General features: G+C 36.9%; 1 protein-coding gene and 1 non-coding gene across 6 annotated transcripts; one reads left to right on the top strand and one right to left on the bottom strand.

The window, feature by feature from the left end:
• Positions 1-4,019: 4,019 nt before the first annotated feature.
• On the top strand, positions 4,020-5,153 carry LOC103947867. Its single transcript, XR_001953247.2, has 2 exons — positions 4,020-4,203; positions 4,365-5,153. It is a non-coding gene; the product is annotated as an uncharacterized LOC103947867 (transcript).
• On the bottom strand, positions 4,820-8,005 carry LOC125473503 (protein CHROMATIN REMODELING 19-like). Of its 5 annotated transcripts, none has more exons than XR_007255383.1 (4): positions 7,453-8,005; positions 6,369-6,409; positions 5,842-6,289; positions 4,820-5,728 (listed from the first exon to the last, which is right to left on the bottom strand). XR_007255383.1 is itself a non-coding variant. In XM_048576390.1 (4 exons), the coding sequence occupies exons 1-3, from the start codon at positions 7,633-7,635 to the stop codon at positions 6,115-6,117; spliced, it is 309 nt and encodes a 102-aa protein (XP_048432347.1). In that variant the 5' UTR covers positions 7,636-8,005; the 3' UTR covers positions 4,820-5,728; positions 5,842-6,114. The 5 variants fall into 5 exon arrangements, 4 of the variants coding, with proteins under 4 accessions (XP_048432347.1, XP_048432348.1, XP_048432349.1 ...); XM_048576390.1 differs by having other exon boundaries at positions 5,842-6,199; XM_048576391.1 differs by having other exon boundaries at positions 4,820-5,725; positions 5,842-6,199.
• Positions 8,006-13,948: the final 5,943 nt, after the last annotated feature.

Here is a 13,948-nt window from a genome sequence, read left to right as displayed (position 1 = left end):
TTCTTTGAACCAGCATCCTCTGTTTTATATTTTTTTTCTCAAGTGATTCCCAAAGATCTTTGGCTGTTTTGCACACCACATAGACATCATACAATGAATCATCTAATGCATTAAGAATATAGTTTTTGCAGAGAAAATCATTATGATTCCAAGTATCTATAGCCCTCAAAGTTTTTGCAGAAAAAATATTTTCTCCATCTACAGTAGATACATTCTCACGCTGAACATTAGCCAAATTCAAAGTTGTCAAATAAAACAACATTTTCTGCTACCATCTTTTGAAACCTCCACCCTTAAATTTCTCAGGCTTTTCAGAATGAGGTTTAGTCCCTGATTGTTCCATACTGTTCAAAGATTGTTGGAAAACAATTTAGAAACAAAAATAACAGAAATACAGAACTTGAAAAACTTATACTTTATTACTCAAAAATACTTTCAATATAGAATGAAATTACAAAATAAATACATAAATTAAAATGATACTAACTTGAATGAATCAAAGGTAGAGGCTAGCGCAAAAGCTATGTCATTCGAACAATATTTTCATCCCATTCTTATGCTTGCGGTTCTACAACGTCTGCTCGACCAGGATACAACTACCTAATTCTACAACCCACATTAGGGCTGGGTTCGGTTCAAAACGATTCGGTTTCTTGCCAAAATTGAGACCAAACTGAAATTTCGGTTCGGTTCATTTTTTTCGGTTCGATTTTTTTCAGTTTCGGTTTTTTCGATTTTTTTATTTTTTTATTTTTTTAAATGATGTAAATGGAAGGAACCTACCTGTCAACCTCCCAGTTCTCATATATCATAGAAACATAATGTAGATCGCCAGGATTCAAAATTCTAAACTTTAAAATTTACAAAATCATGAAATAATTCAACAAATTAATTGATTGATGTAGATCGAAACAAAAAAAAAAAAAAAAAAAAAAAAGCAAATGGGTTTGTCTAAATGGCATAATCGGACTCCAGTATTGCATGCCCAGTGCTCACATTCAAATTCATAGTCAAGTCCACAATCGATCTGGAAAATTCCAAAAGATATTCAGAGAAAAATACAAACTTTTTCACCTTAAATTACATAAATTTCAAATAGGTAACCATAAAATTAAAAATCCATGAACTGACAAATAAATAAAGCCCACAACCTTTGATGTGGTGATATCGCCATGATCGTTGCAAGCTCTTACAATTCCTCTTTTCGTCGAGTCTCGTCAGGTCTCAAAAGGGGCGAGGGAAAATCATGGTTTGGAAAAAGGAATCCGCGAGGAGGACAAGAGAAGACTGGAGAGAGAATGATTTGGAGAAAGAGAGGAAGGAGAGAGAGAAAGAGAGAGAGAGTGAGAGACTGAGAAAGCAAAGGCATAGAGGAAGCAGCAGACGGAGCAGAAAGAAGTGTTTGAGATCTGAAATGAAATGGGAGTGAGACGGTTAGGGTTTGTAAAGTTAGGAAATTTTATAAAGCATTAAACATAAGAAACCTATCAATAATTTACTGGTACAATTATAATGACACAAAGCCTACAGTCAAGTTGGCTTGCAACGACTAACCCCAACCTGCAAGGAAGGGGTTAAAACCCTGACGCCAACATGTTTTTTTAGTATTTATATATCATTTTTTTTTTCGGTTCGGTTCGGTTTTCGGTTTTTTGAACCTTTCCCTAACCCGCACTGGATTATAGAATTCTAGCGAATTTGCTTTATGAGTTTACTTTCTGGAAAATTTGTATGGAAGTGAAGAAGGAAGAAAAGATAATCTACGATGGAATTGAAACTCCAGTTATATAGGCTCTTTCATACCTCTTCAAATACCTTTTGGATGTATCTAAAGCTACATGAAACGTTTTTAATTAATTTTACTTAAAAAACTTAATTCGAATTTAAAATTAATGATCTAATTAATTTTAATTCTTAGGCCCTAAGTGCCCCAATGCCCAAGGCCCTTGTCTTGATTAATTAATATTATGGTATAATCATCAAGCCTAATCCACACAACTAGTGGCCCAAACCTCAATCCTCATTCCAAATAGTCCAAAACCTAATTACTAATAAAGGTGACTAACTTAATATAAGGACCTCAAGTTCCCTTTAGTTCCCCAGTGTGGGACTTAAGGAGCTCAAAAACTCCAACACGGTGCATTGCACCATCCAACAAATATACATCTGATGCAGCTAAACCCCTTCATTTAGACTTGTGCAGCTACAAGTGATGCTTAAGCTCTGCAACTAGGGCTGGAATCTTGACTTGTGGTAATTTAGACTGGTGAAGTCATCTATTTTGGTTTATTATTGTGTTAAGTCATCTATTTCTTGAGGACCAATATCGGTACAAGTTAAAAGACAAAGAATAACAAGAAAACAAGTTTGCCACTAATTGACTTGATCATGCAGACTAAGCCTTTGGGAAAAAAGTAAATTACCTTCCACTTTTAGACAAAGGTTTCTTTGAGCTTTCTAACTCCACTCCTTATTTCAAAACGTATCTCCCTGGAGCTTGATAATTTGCAATCTGATGTCAAAATTGAATGAGAAGATATAATATCACTTAATGTTACTCGAATAATAGCATCAAGGATTTGCGTCACTTATCTTCTTAATAATAGGCTCAAATTTCTTTATAGAGTTGGGATATGAATCTGCAATAGCTTTCTCTAAATCCTATTAAAAAAGCAAGATTGAGAGAGATAAGTAGCAGGAGAAGAAAACAAGACATTGTATGAATTTATAACACAGTTGGATACTGTAGAATTCCATCTACATGTAATGTTTTTCATATTACTCAAGAGCTCTGCTTATTCTTCCTCCTCCTCTTCCTCTCTCTCCCTCTCTCTGGTATATCAGTTTAAGATTACACTTCTGACATGGGAACGACTCAAGATATACAACCCCACATCGTAGGTAAGTTAGATTTCCATATGTACACAAAGATTTTCTGGTTTTCATGTTTTTATATGGTTTTTCTGCATAAATTCTGAAAATTGTTTCGATGGTTTTTTCCCTTTATATTTGTTAATTATCTAGCAGTAGAATTATAGTGCATATCTACAATGGAGGAATGAAGAAAAATCATATGGATGGCAACACTAGTGCAATTCATAGGGTTTCCGATCCTAATTCCTTACCAATGCATCTTATCATCCAAAAAGATCGCCTAACCTAATGGTAAACATAAATATAGAAATTAAATTACGGCTGGAATCATGAACATCCAATCCAAAACATGAGCAAATTTCACAAACCCTAATCTAGACTTAGGACCCTAAATTAAATTTCAAACCTTAAATTAATTCTAAAATTTTACCTGATTTGGGGGAGAATCGGTGCACAGTGCATTGGATGAAGAAGACTCTCAGGAGAGGAGATGGCTAGGTGGCTGAGGGAGGGAGGGTGCAGGTGGTAGGTCAGTGAGTGGGACTAGCCAGAGTTGAGCTTCAAATTCGAGACAGACAGGAGAGGGCTCGGTGGCTGAAGCAGGGAGGGTGAATGGAGAGAACTCAGAGAAGGCTGGAACCCTAACAATGAATGGACGACACAGATCAATTTGAAACAATCCAATAGTTGAAATTGACTCTAAATATAATTAAAATAATAATATATATATATATATATATGGATAAATATATATATGATATATATATATATATAATTAATAATATATATTCTCGGTTTAGTATGGGATTCCCGGAAATATTGAGAAGTCAATTCCAAATCCCGTACCAAAATTCAAGATCGGTTCAGGATAGCATTTCGAAAATTTCAGGAATTTCGGTTTAGGAAATTTTGGTTTAAGTTCAGGATTTTCGGGAATGTTTTCCACCCCTAATATTATTCTAGGTGGTAAGGTTGACTAGGGTGATGCATAGGAATAGGCACTAACCTAAAATTGCAATACTTTAATTTGAGGAGAAATTGAGCCACCTGTCTCTCCTCAAATGTTGGATCCCAAAAATTGATAAGCCAAAATAGTGTTTTGTTCTTGCCTCTCTAAGCTAAAATTTCACCTAAGCTCTCTATTTTTAAAACAGAACGAGTTTTACAAATCATACACTTAAATTTGTTCATACCAACTCTATATAAATTCCTTCAAGATTAATTCTTTGAATCAACAACTCTCTTTTTAATTCATTTGTTTCAAGATGGAGCGTTCCGGACATTTATGTTCGACTGTCTTCATCCTCGTCCTCCTTCTGGTGGCTATTGGTATCTTTCTCTTTTCTCATCTTTACTTCCTCGTTGTACCTAACACTAACATAAAATTTAATTATGTTGAAAGAAGTTCTAAGTTAGGATACTCCTTCTCCAGTTAATGAAATAGAAAACCATGATTTTTATGGGTTGATGAATTGATGCATGTTTGGCAGGAACGGGGCCCATGGTAGCTGAGGGAAAGACAGAACAGATGTCGTCGAAGGATAAGAATTCGTCGACTTGTGAGTGTCCGAGCCATAAGTACCACGGTCTTTGCTTTAGGTTTATTTTTTCAAGCAATTGTGCAGCTACATGCAAAGAAGAGGGATTTATGGGAGGCAAATGTAAGGGCTTCCATATGAGATGTATATGCACTAAACAATGTTAAGTCACACAAAAACTAACCTAAGTTTTGTTGGAAATTATATATTATAATTAGTGTAAATGACAAAAAACTACCTTAATTATTGGTCTCACGACATTATCGTACCTTATATTTTAAAATTGATAATGTCATACCTCATCTTACGAATTTGGTCCAATGTTAGACCTCTATCAGTTTTTCTATTAATTTCTCTATTAAGTGCTGATATGGTTTGAGACGAGACTCATTTCCTCGCCAAGTAGATAAAAATATTAATTAAATATTAATAAAATTAAATTAAATTATTTTAATATTTTTATTTTAAAAATGTGGGACCCACCCCTATAATTATCTCCCCTTTTTCTTCCTGATCCGTTCCAAACATCCGAGAACCCCATCCCTTTTATTCCTCTGCAATTCTCCCCCGCAACCCCCAACAACACTCACCCCAACACCCACCTTTTCCCGTCCCCTACCTTTGTCCCTCTTTCTGTTCCAGAACCCCCTCCCTTTCGAAGATCTTCAACCCAAACCCTAACCCTAATTCTCCAATTTCAAACAGAAAACCCCAGTTTGCCCCAAACCCAATCCTCTAAACTCACCCAAGAATCAAAATACATATGGGACCCACCATCTACAATTCTCTCCCTTTCTCTCTTTTTTCTTCCTAATCTGAACCCATCTCTCAACCACCTCTTATGCACCAAATCCTCCTCCTCCGAGCCACCAAACCCTTCCCCACCTGTCCCCCCAACCTTCCTCCACCATCCTCTCTTTCCTCTCTCTCTCTCTCTCTCTAGCCAACTGCAATCTCCAATTTAAAACTTAAAAAAAAAAAAAAAAAAAAAAGTAAGGTCGAAGCCATAGGGGCTAGGGAGAAGGGGTCTTAGGGTTTGGGTGGATGAGCTGGATGATAAAGAGGAAGACGAGGAGCCACGCGTGGAGTTCTAGGACGAGGAACCGGAAGGCTGGAGGTTGAGCTGTGCCCTGGAAGCGTAAAGGATGATGGCGGCCAGGTCGTAGGCGCAGGCAGCATCCTCGGCAGTGGCGAAGGTCCCCAACCACTTGCAAGTGCACTTACGAGGCTCACGGATCTCAGCTACCCATTTTCCCTTGCTCTGTTGATGCACGCCGCGGTACCTGAACTTCTTGTTGTCAGGGCCTCCTTTGCTGCTGCACAAAAAAAATAAAATAAAATAAAAATCCTGGGTTTTTTTTGGTCCAAATTTTTTTAAAATAAAAAGGTGAAGCATGGATGAAGGAAGAAGGTGAAAAATGGAGCGGACATTAGGTTTTTCCACTTGTAGCTATTTTTTGTCCTTCAAAGCATGAGCCTCGTCCATAAGCACACAACTCCACTGTCATCGTTTCAGAATTTTACGATCATTTTCTGCTGTGCACTAGAAGACCATAAGTAGAAGGAATTAAATTAACATGAAATCAAAATTACTATCAATTTTCCATATGCAACACCAAAGCAAACCTATGTCTTTCAAATAGTGAGTAACACACGAGAATAACATTAAAAGGAGGCGATAATCCAGTTTTGGACAAAGAGTTCAACTCTTTTGAATATGCCGATTGTGCAGCCCTATGATATTGGAGAACAATGAATGATGGGCACTACTTTTTAAGTTCTCTTTCCTAATTTCCAAAACAGGAAGCAGGGCATACAATCAAATGTGGACCCAGGTCATCATTTAAATGTTTCAATAGCATCAAGTATGTTATAGCCTGTTCAACAAGGACAAATATTACAAACCAAAGCTAAAAATATTATTGGCATATGCAAAGAAAAAGGACATGCAGGTACCTGAATGGTCTTCCCAAGACCCATCTCGTCGACCAAAATGGCTGCACAAATATAAAGGATATTAAACTGTAATGATTCAGAATTAAGATTAAACCAAGCCATATATGCTTATACACTTAGCCTCATAAATTTAACAATACAATTGGAAAATTTTGAGCTATTGTGATCTAAGAGCATTTAAGCTTAACATTTCAGAATCATGCAGTAGTAAAATGACTAATGAAATTCCATTCGGCGATCTGAATTTATTAGTCACACAGTTTAAGATCTTGTACTACTCAAAGTCTAGAGAATCAATACTACTCAAAGTCTAGAGAATCAATTTATCACAGTCATACATTTTTACACAGGGAATTACTTTCTAAAGTAGAAGTAAAATTAAAATTATGCTTACATAGAACAAAAAATTAGAAAGGGATCCTCTCCGGATCCCTTCCATCTAATGCTCATGACCCACAAATCCGGTCCCTTGAAATTTGATCCAACAGCTAAAGTTATTATAACTTTTAATGAGGCCCCCTGTTTGTAGTCGTTTGATCAAATTTCAAGGTCCAGATTTGTGGTCATGAAGCTTAGGTGGAAGAGATCTGGCGAGGATCCCTTTCCCAAAAAAATAAGTACCTCCACTAATACCCTTCTAATACAGCAGAAGAAGAAAGTTAACACCAATCCACTGATATGGCTTAAGAATAGGTTGAAAATCGGAATCTTCAGACCTAGAAGCCTCAATAATGTCATCTTACAACAAATAACCAGTAACCATCACTTGCCAATCCAATTGAAAGACGATACAACACCAGCAACAACAACAGAAAAAATAGCCAATTTTATGCTTATGAAGACCTCTCAACACATACTGAAAAGAAATACAAAACCTTCACGTAAGTAATACTCATGACATAAAAGAACCATACTTTTATACAGCTACATTCTATTGGCCTATAATTTTCCTTATTTCACTAATTACAATGGAAACAAAGGAATACCAAATTTTTTAGCCCAATTATGAATTAGTAAAGGTAAGAGCTTTCCAACTCCATGTCATTCATACCATAAAAAGCTCAGTAAAAGTAAGAAAATGCACCTGATTGACAATCTTCACAGAGGCAGCTTCCACTTCGGTGTACCAATCAGAAACTGCCAGAGCCGAACTCCCTTGGAGCTTCTTTCTCAAATCCACTGATATCTTGGCACACTTCTGCAAAGCCTTCCCAATTATATCGTCGTCCTCCAACTCTTCTACCTCCTCATCCTCACTCGTTGACATAATATTAGCCCAATCCCCATTGCTACCCTCGTCCACGACCACAAAACGACGTCCACAATTGACCGACCTGGTCTCCTGGACCTCACCGGCGTTGTCGTCCTCCAATTCATTCTAATAATGATGCAATCGAAGCCGTCGTCCTCCAGTTCATGTTTAATCTCGACGCAATTAGAATCGGAGTCCTCGTCATAGTGGGAGAGCTATTGGGGCTTGAAGGCTGATCGAAATGCGATAAAGAAGGCTATGAGAGAGGATGCGGAGAAGGCTGGCTGGGTGCAGTGAGGACGAAGGCTACGCGAGACGGAGTGAGAGAGAGGGTGAGATCAGGTAGTCAGATGAGGATGAGGGACTATTTTCCATTTTGTCCAGAATAATTTGGGAAAATTCAAAATAAGCGCCTATTTTTTCCAATTAGACAGCCACAAATTTAACAACTTGCGTGACACAGGTACACATTATGACGTTGCGGCGCAAAGTGATTTTGCGCAATGATCCCATTGTGGCGTCGCGCAAGTTATGTTTTTTTTTTAAAAAAAAAATTATTATAATATCTACTGAAAATGTGACTTTACTCCCTTCAAATTCAAATTTTTTTTTACATAAAACCCACAATAATACATTTTTCTAACAAAAGCCCAATCCGAACTACAATATTAAATTTAAAGCTACTTAATAAATATACATACTATTCAATTTATTAAGTATTATACGTACAAAATAAATAAATTTAAAGCTACTTAATATATATATATATATATATATATACACACACCATTCAACTTGATGGGATACGCATTCACCGAAATTAGTTTCAACGATCCAACCGTCAAACTTGTTTTATATACTTCGAGATCATATATGCCAAAAATCGCAAAAAAAAAAAAAACAAAAAACAAAAAACAAAAAAAACATTCAAAGATCAAGTAATGGGACAAAACTTTTCAACGGTTATAAACGAAAAATCACAATGTAGCAGTTATTTTAACTATGATTTTGATGATTTTTTACATTTACACTCCTTGACCCTATATGAATACAATGAATAAACTTGATCATCAATTTAAAATATTTATACTAGTGGCTACCATAAAATCTTATGTTATACTTAATGAAAGTATAAATAAACTCTTAAGTGTTAGTGAATCTATTGTTTTGATGGGATACACATTCTACGAAACTAGTTTCAACGATCCAAACGTCAAACTTGTTTGTATATACTTCGAGATTGCATACACCAAAAATCATGAAAAACAAACATTCAGAGATCAAGTAACAAGACAAAAATTTTCGATGGTTATAAATGAAAAATCATGATTTAATGGTAGTTTTAACTCCAATTTTGATGATTTTTTACAGCTACACTCCTTAACCTTATATGAATACAATGAACGAATTCGATCTTCAATTTAAAGTATTTACACTAGTGGATACCACAAAATCTTAAGGAAGAAGTAATTTCGTTTTGGAACCATTCATTAAGGTCTACAAAAGGTGATTAAAGTTGTCTACCTGCAGAAATGTTATTAAACTAAACTTTTAAAAGGTCACATTATATTCGCCCAGAAGGAGACACGCCCAAAACCTACTGCAACTGGGTTTGCATTTTCTGCTTCCCAAACTGCTTCAGTGATGTGGAAAAAGTCGTTGACTTTGTGCGACGAAGACTGTTGTCGCGCAAAACTATTTTGTGCGATGATGGTTCACCTTTATTGTGCAAAACAATTTTGTGCGACAGAAAGACTTCATCACCCAAAAAGATGCATTGCACTCCAGACCAAACAATACTCGCCAGAGATTGAGCTCAATGAAGGTAGCCGTCGCGCAAAACAGTTTTGCACGACGAATGTGAACTTTCGTCTTTTAAAATAATTTTATAGGATGACTACCTTTGTCGCGTAAAGTCTCGTTGTGCAAAATGTCCTTGCGTGACGATTTGTTGTCAATGTTGGGCAAAATGTCCTTGCACAACGTAATTTGCTCCATAGTGCAAAGTCCCATCACGTAAGTATGTTTTTGTACTAGTGAGCCAACGTAACCAATGAATTAGTCAGGCGAAAACCGATGATTAGAGATCCGATGGCCTAAGTTCAATAGGCAAACTGGTGGGCATGATTAAAAAAAGTTAACACACTATATACTCATTCATGTGATGGAAGAAATGTGTTGTCTACAGAAGTTTTAAGGTGTATATTTATATTACTTAATGACAATGATAATTTATCAACTAATAAAAGGAATATTGCAGAATATTCTTAATCACTGGTCACCCATGTGAGAGTAGAAGTGGGTCGCTTCTATGACAATGATATCTTATGTTTTACAAGTTGCTTCCATTCACCAGGATTTGCGCTTAACCACCGCTCATAGAGGTGTGCAAATTTTGTTCCATAATCGACGTATGTTGTTTGGAACTGATTCACTAAGCAATGCAAATTCTTATCTTGCATCGTAATTGGAAGTGACTTCTCTTGTCTGGACACTTTATTAACTATGGAAAGGATCTGCCCATCAACTATTGTTCAAAACTCTTTATAATAGAGCCAAAGTAAGTCAAAGCCCGAATTGCCCAGAAAAATATCCATTCTTCCAAGTCATAGGCTGCTTCATTTTCTTATTTGAAAAAGTGGGAAGCAATCCAGCAACTCATCTTCATAACCATTGGTTGTCTCTCCATAACCTCAATTGCTAATTAGAAATGCCATGTTTGAAGGTCTTGGGGAGGAGGAAGAGGCCCCTCTTAGGAGAAAGAGGCGCACCGCTCCTCTTGCTTCCCCAATCTCAAGGATGCCTGCCTTATTTTCTTTGGTGAGCAAACCGTTAGCTTCATCTTCTCTACCTTTCAGACCAGAATTGCCTCCATCACTCAAGCTTAAGCCTGAATTGCTTATTTGACATTTTTACAGGCTCCTTATTCTTTGTTAATCAAAGTTACCATTCATTCTTATGTATTAGTCTCTGCTCTTCTTGAAAGAACCATCTGCCAATTGTTTCAACACGATTTGAAGAAACAATGCGTCCTCCTCTTGTGATTCGGCCTTCGGTTGGCCATATTGCCATTCCTAGTGATACCAACGAACTTCTATATACTGACTTCGTTCGTGCTCTCCTTGGAGCTACAATTGCCTATGCCGACTACAAAAAAGCTTGTACGCCTCTTGAAGAAATCCTGATGCGATGCTATAGAAGCTGTTATGAGGTAACTTTCCTTTCTATTTTTTCTTTTTGCTAACATGTGTTGTTGAGATTATCTTCATTCATAATTTTTGTATATCAGGCTAACTAGTGGACGGAGATGGCCCTATTTCGACAAGCGAAACAGATTTGAGAACTTGAATGGATCATTGGTCTAGAAACTGCAGCGAGAGTGAAGGCAAAACAACAATTGCTATCCCAGTCGAAGGAGCATAAGAACATGAACAAGTTTGAAAGATGCTCATGAAGCAAAGATACATCGATATGTCGACGTTGTTGCAATCAAGGAATTAAAGATAAGGATTATTAGAAAGAGCTCGCAAGGACAAGAGAGGAGCTGAGGCTGGAGAGACAAGCCAAGGTAAGGGTGGGTCAAGCTCTCGCTATCTTGAAAGAGGAATCGGAGGGTGTGTTGGCTTTCGAGCGAGGTGTTTGGGCAACAGAGCAAAAGGCTCTTCGTTTAGAGGTTAAGCAGTTTTGACAGGAAACTGACCAAAGAAAGAATAAGCGTATCACGGATTTCTAGTAACTTACCAACAGGTATTTCTCTTAAATGTCGATGCTCCAAGATGACCATAAGATATTGCTCGTGGAAGAGTACAAAGAGGGATATGACCATGGGTATCTTACTAGTTAGCCCAATGAGATCACCCTAAAAGTTCTGATTTCTACAAGATTTATGACGAGATTAAGCACATGGATGTTCCTCCTCCACAACATATGCTCAATAAGATCTCGGACTTAGAGGTGAAGCAAGAATAATCTGACCCAAAGATGATCCAGCATCTAATGCTCCTGTAGAGTTTTCCGTCTTGTTTAAAGGGAAGGAAATCACAAAGGGAGATTAGCTTTTGAGGTTTTGTCTAGTTATGAGAAAGGGCTTGTCCCTTCTATAATTTCAAACTTTTCTGTCGTAATATGAATTCTTCTTTGTTCTTTCTCTTGTTCATTGGGGATCTTAATCCGAAAAACTTCTCTAAAGTAAACGAACTTTATATGAGAAATAAGTGGCAAAGCAAAATACAAGTAAGTGTTGGAAATGTGCCCTAAAACCAATCATATGATGATACTTTATGGACATTTCACATGTTAAACTAATCTAGTTTAATATTAAGGGCAAACATTATTGTTTGAGCCGTCTCATATAAATGTTATATGCTTAAACGATAAGTCCAAGGAATATGTGATTGGAAGAATGCGATCTAAAGAAGTTAGATTCATGAGACCATTCTTTCGTTGACACATCCTAAACGTTCCTGATCATAGGATTGTCAATTAGACATTAACAGTCCGTTAAGATCAGTACGTGATATGTCTTCTCTCAGGGAGAGTGACTAGTCTCGAGTCATTGGTGTGTGTGACATCAAGACAAGTACGTAGGTGCTCAATAGAGAATGAGTTCACTGAACACGATCAACAAAGAGTTTTCATATTCATGTCACATGAGAACTCATGGTTGGGATAATGCAAATTAGTCTTTTGACCTGAGGCATCACAGTTGTCTTGTGGTTAGGTCCTTAATCTTTGATTATGTCAAAGTCACTCCATCATGAGGGTGTCCATGGCATCGTTGGGGTTAAGCCACTTAGCCATGGAGACAAGTGAATGCGCAACAAGGGATCTCTAACCTTCAAACTATTTGAGGGAGAATACTTTATGATATGATTTAGAATCTCTGGCCAGAGTATGAATGAGATGTTGGAATGCATTCCAGATCACATTCAAGGTAATCATATAACTACAAGATTCACATTGGATAGTAGACATGAATAAACTATCAAACCAAACAATGTGGTCAAGAGTATTGTATTAGAGAAAGACCGTATTGCATTTGTAATCCTAAACTGAATAGGTTATCCACCTCTTCTGATTAGCTTGGGTAACCATGACATGTTGCTAGGCGTCAACCATGGTTTGTGGAAGCCCTAAAAGTGTATTATCACTAACGGGAGAATTGAAAGTAAGTTTCAATTCACAATCGATTAGAAAGAGTTTTAATCGCCCACTGCCTCGTTAAAAGGAACCTAATGGATCGTTCACCGAGTAAGGTAGAGTTTGAAGAAACAACGGAGATGAGTAAGAATAATTAAATGGTTTAATTATTTATCTAAGGCTAGGATTAATTAATATGTTAATTAATCAAACGAATAAGTTCGTTAAAGATCTCGGGTTAGTTTTGGGCCGCAAGGCCCAATGGGATTTGAATGTCAAGCCCATTAACTCAAGTTGTATGACAACTTGAATAAAACAAAGGGCTTGAAAGCCCAATAAACCTATAGGCCGGCCATGTGTAAAAGAATAGGGCTTTTGGTCCATTAGGTCACTTATTTGAAGGGACTATATAAAGGACTTTATAGCCTAAAATTTACTAAGGGTTATTTTTGGGGAAAGGATGAGAACACAAGCTCTCATTTTCTCTCAAAAATTTCGGCCACCTTGGAGGGATCATCTAGCAATCAAACTCCTCCAAGGTCACTCATTTCTTCTTCATTATGCCTTGGTGATGAATCATTAGAGGTTCTCAATTTTGGGAACTTGGAGAAACCTTTTCATCCATCCAAATCCATGGATCTAAGATGCAAGGAATGAAGGCCCTCTCTTTGGGTGATTAGTCTTTGCTTATGCAAAGAGGAATCTACAAAGGTATTGATTTCTCAACTCACTTTGTTTTGAGTTGAGTCTTGGTTCACCTATCTACTAGGCTTTGAATTTCATGGGTAAATGTTTTGTTTTTAAGTGCATACAAGCATGATTCCGCCTTTAATTATTAATTGCATGCTATTGATGTTGCTTAAATGAACATGTTTTTCACAAATCTTCCTTCAGTAAGTTTGTGGGCCCGGGACAGAACAACATTCATTTAAGGAACATCGCTTCCCAAACTTAGTATTCATAAAGCATCTTCATCGAGATATCCGGAGTACCACATTACTCTAATACTAGGAATTAAACATCAAACCTATAAGAAGACTTTTGCTACTGCACTTATTAAAACATATTATCAGATTTAAAAGCTTTAAATCGTACTTGATGATATCCTGTAAACAAGGGTTGATTTCTTTACGCCTTGCCCCAATTCTTTTGGGTCAAGGGTTTCAATACTTGCAACATGGTGCTAGAG

The sequence above is a fragment of a genome, unplaced genomic scaffold (genome assembly GCF_019419815.1).
Source record: "Pyrus x bretschneideri cultivar Hongxiangsu unplaced genomic scaffold, Pyrus_bretschneideri_v1 Contig9, whole genome shotgun sequence".
Lineage (NCBI taxonomy): Eukaryota > Viridiplantae > Streptophyta > Magnoliopsida > Rosales > Rosaceae > Pyrus > Pyrus x bretschneideri.
The sequence above is the reverse complement of the archived record's forward strand: the minus strand, read 5'-3'. Positions and strand labels throughout refer to the sequence as shown.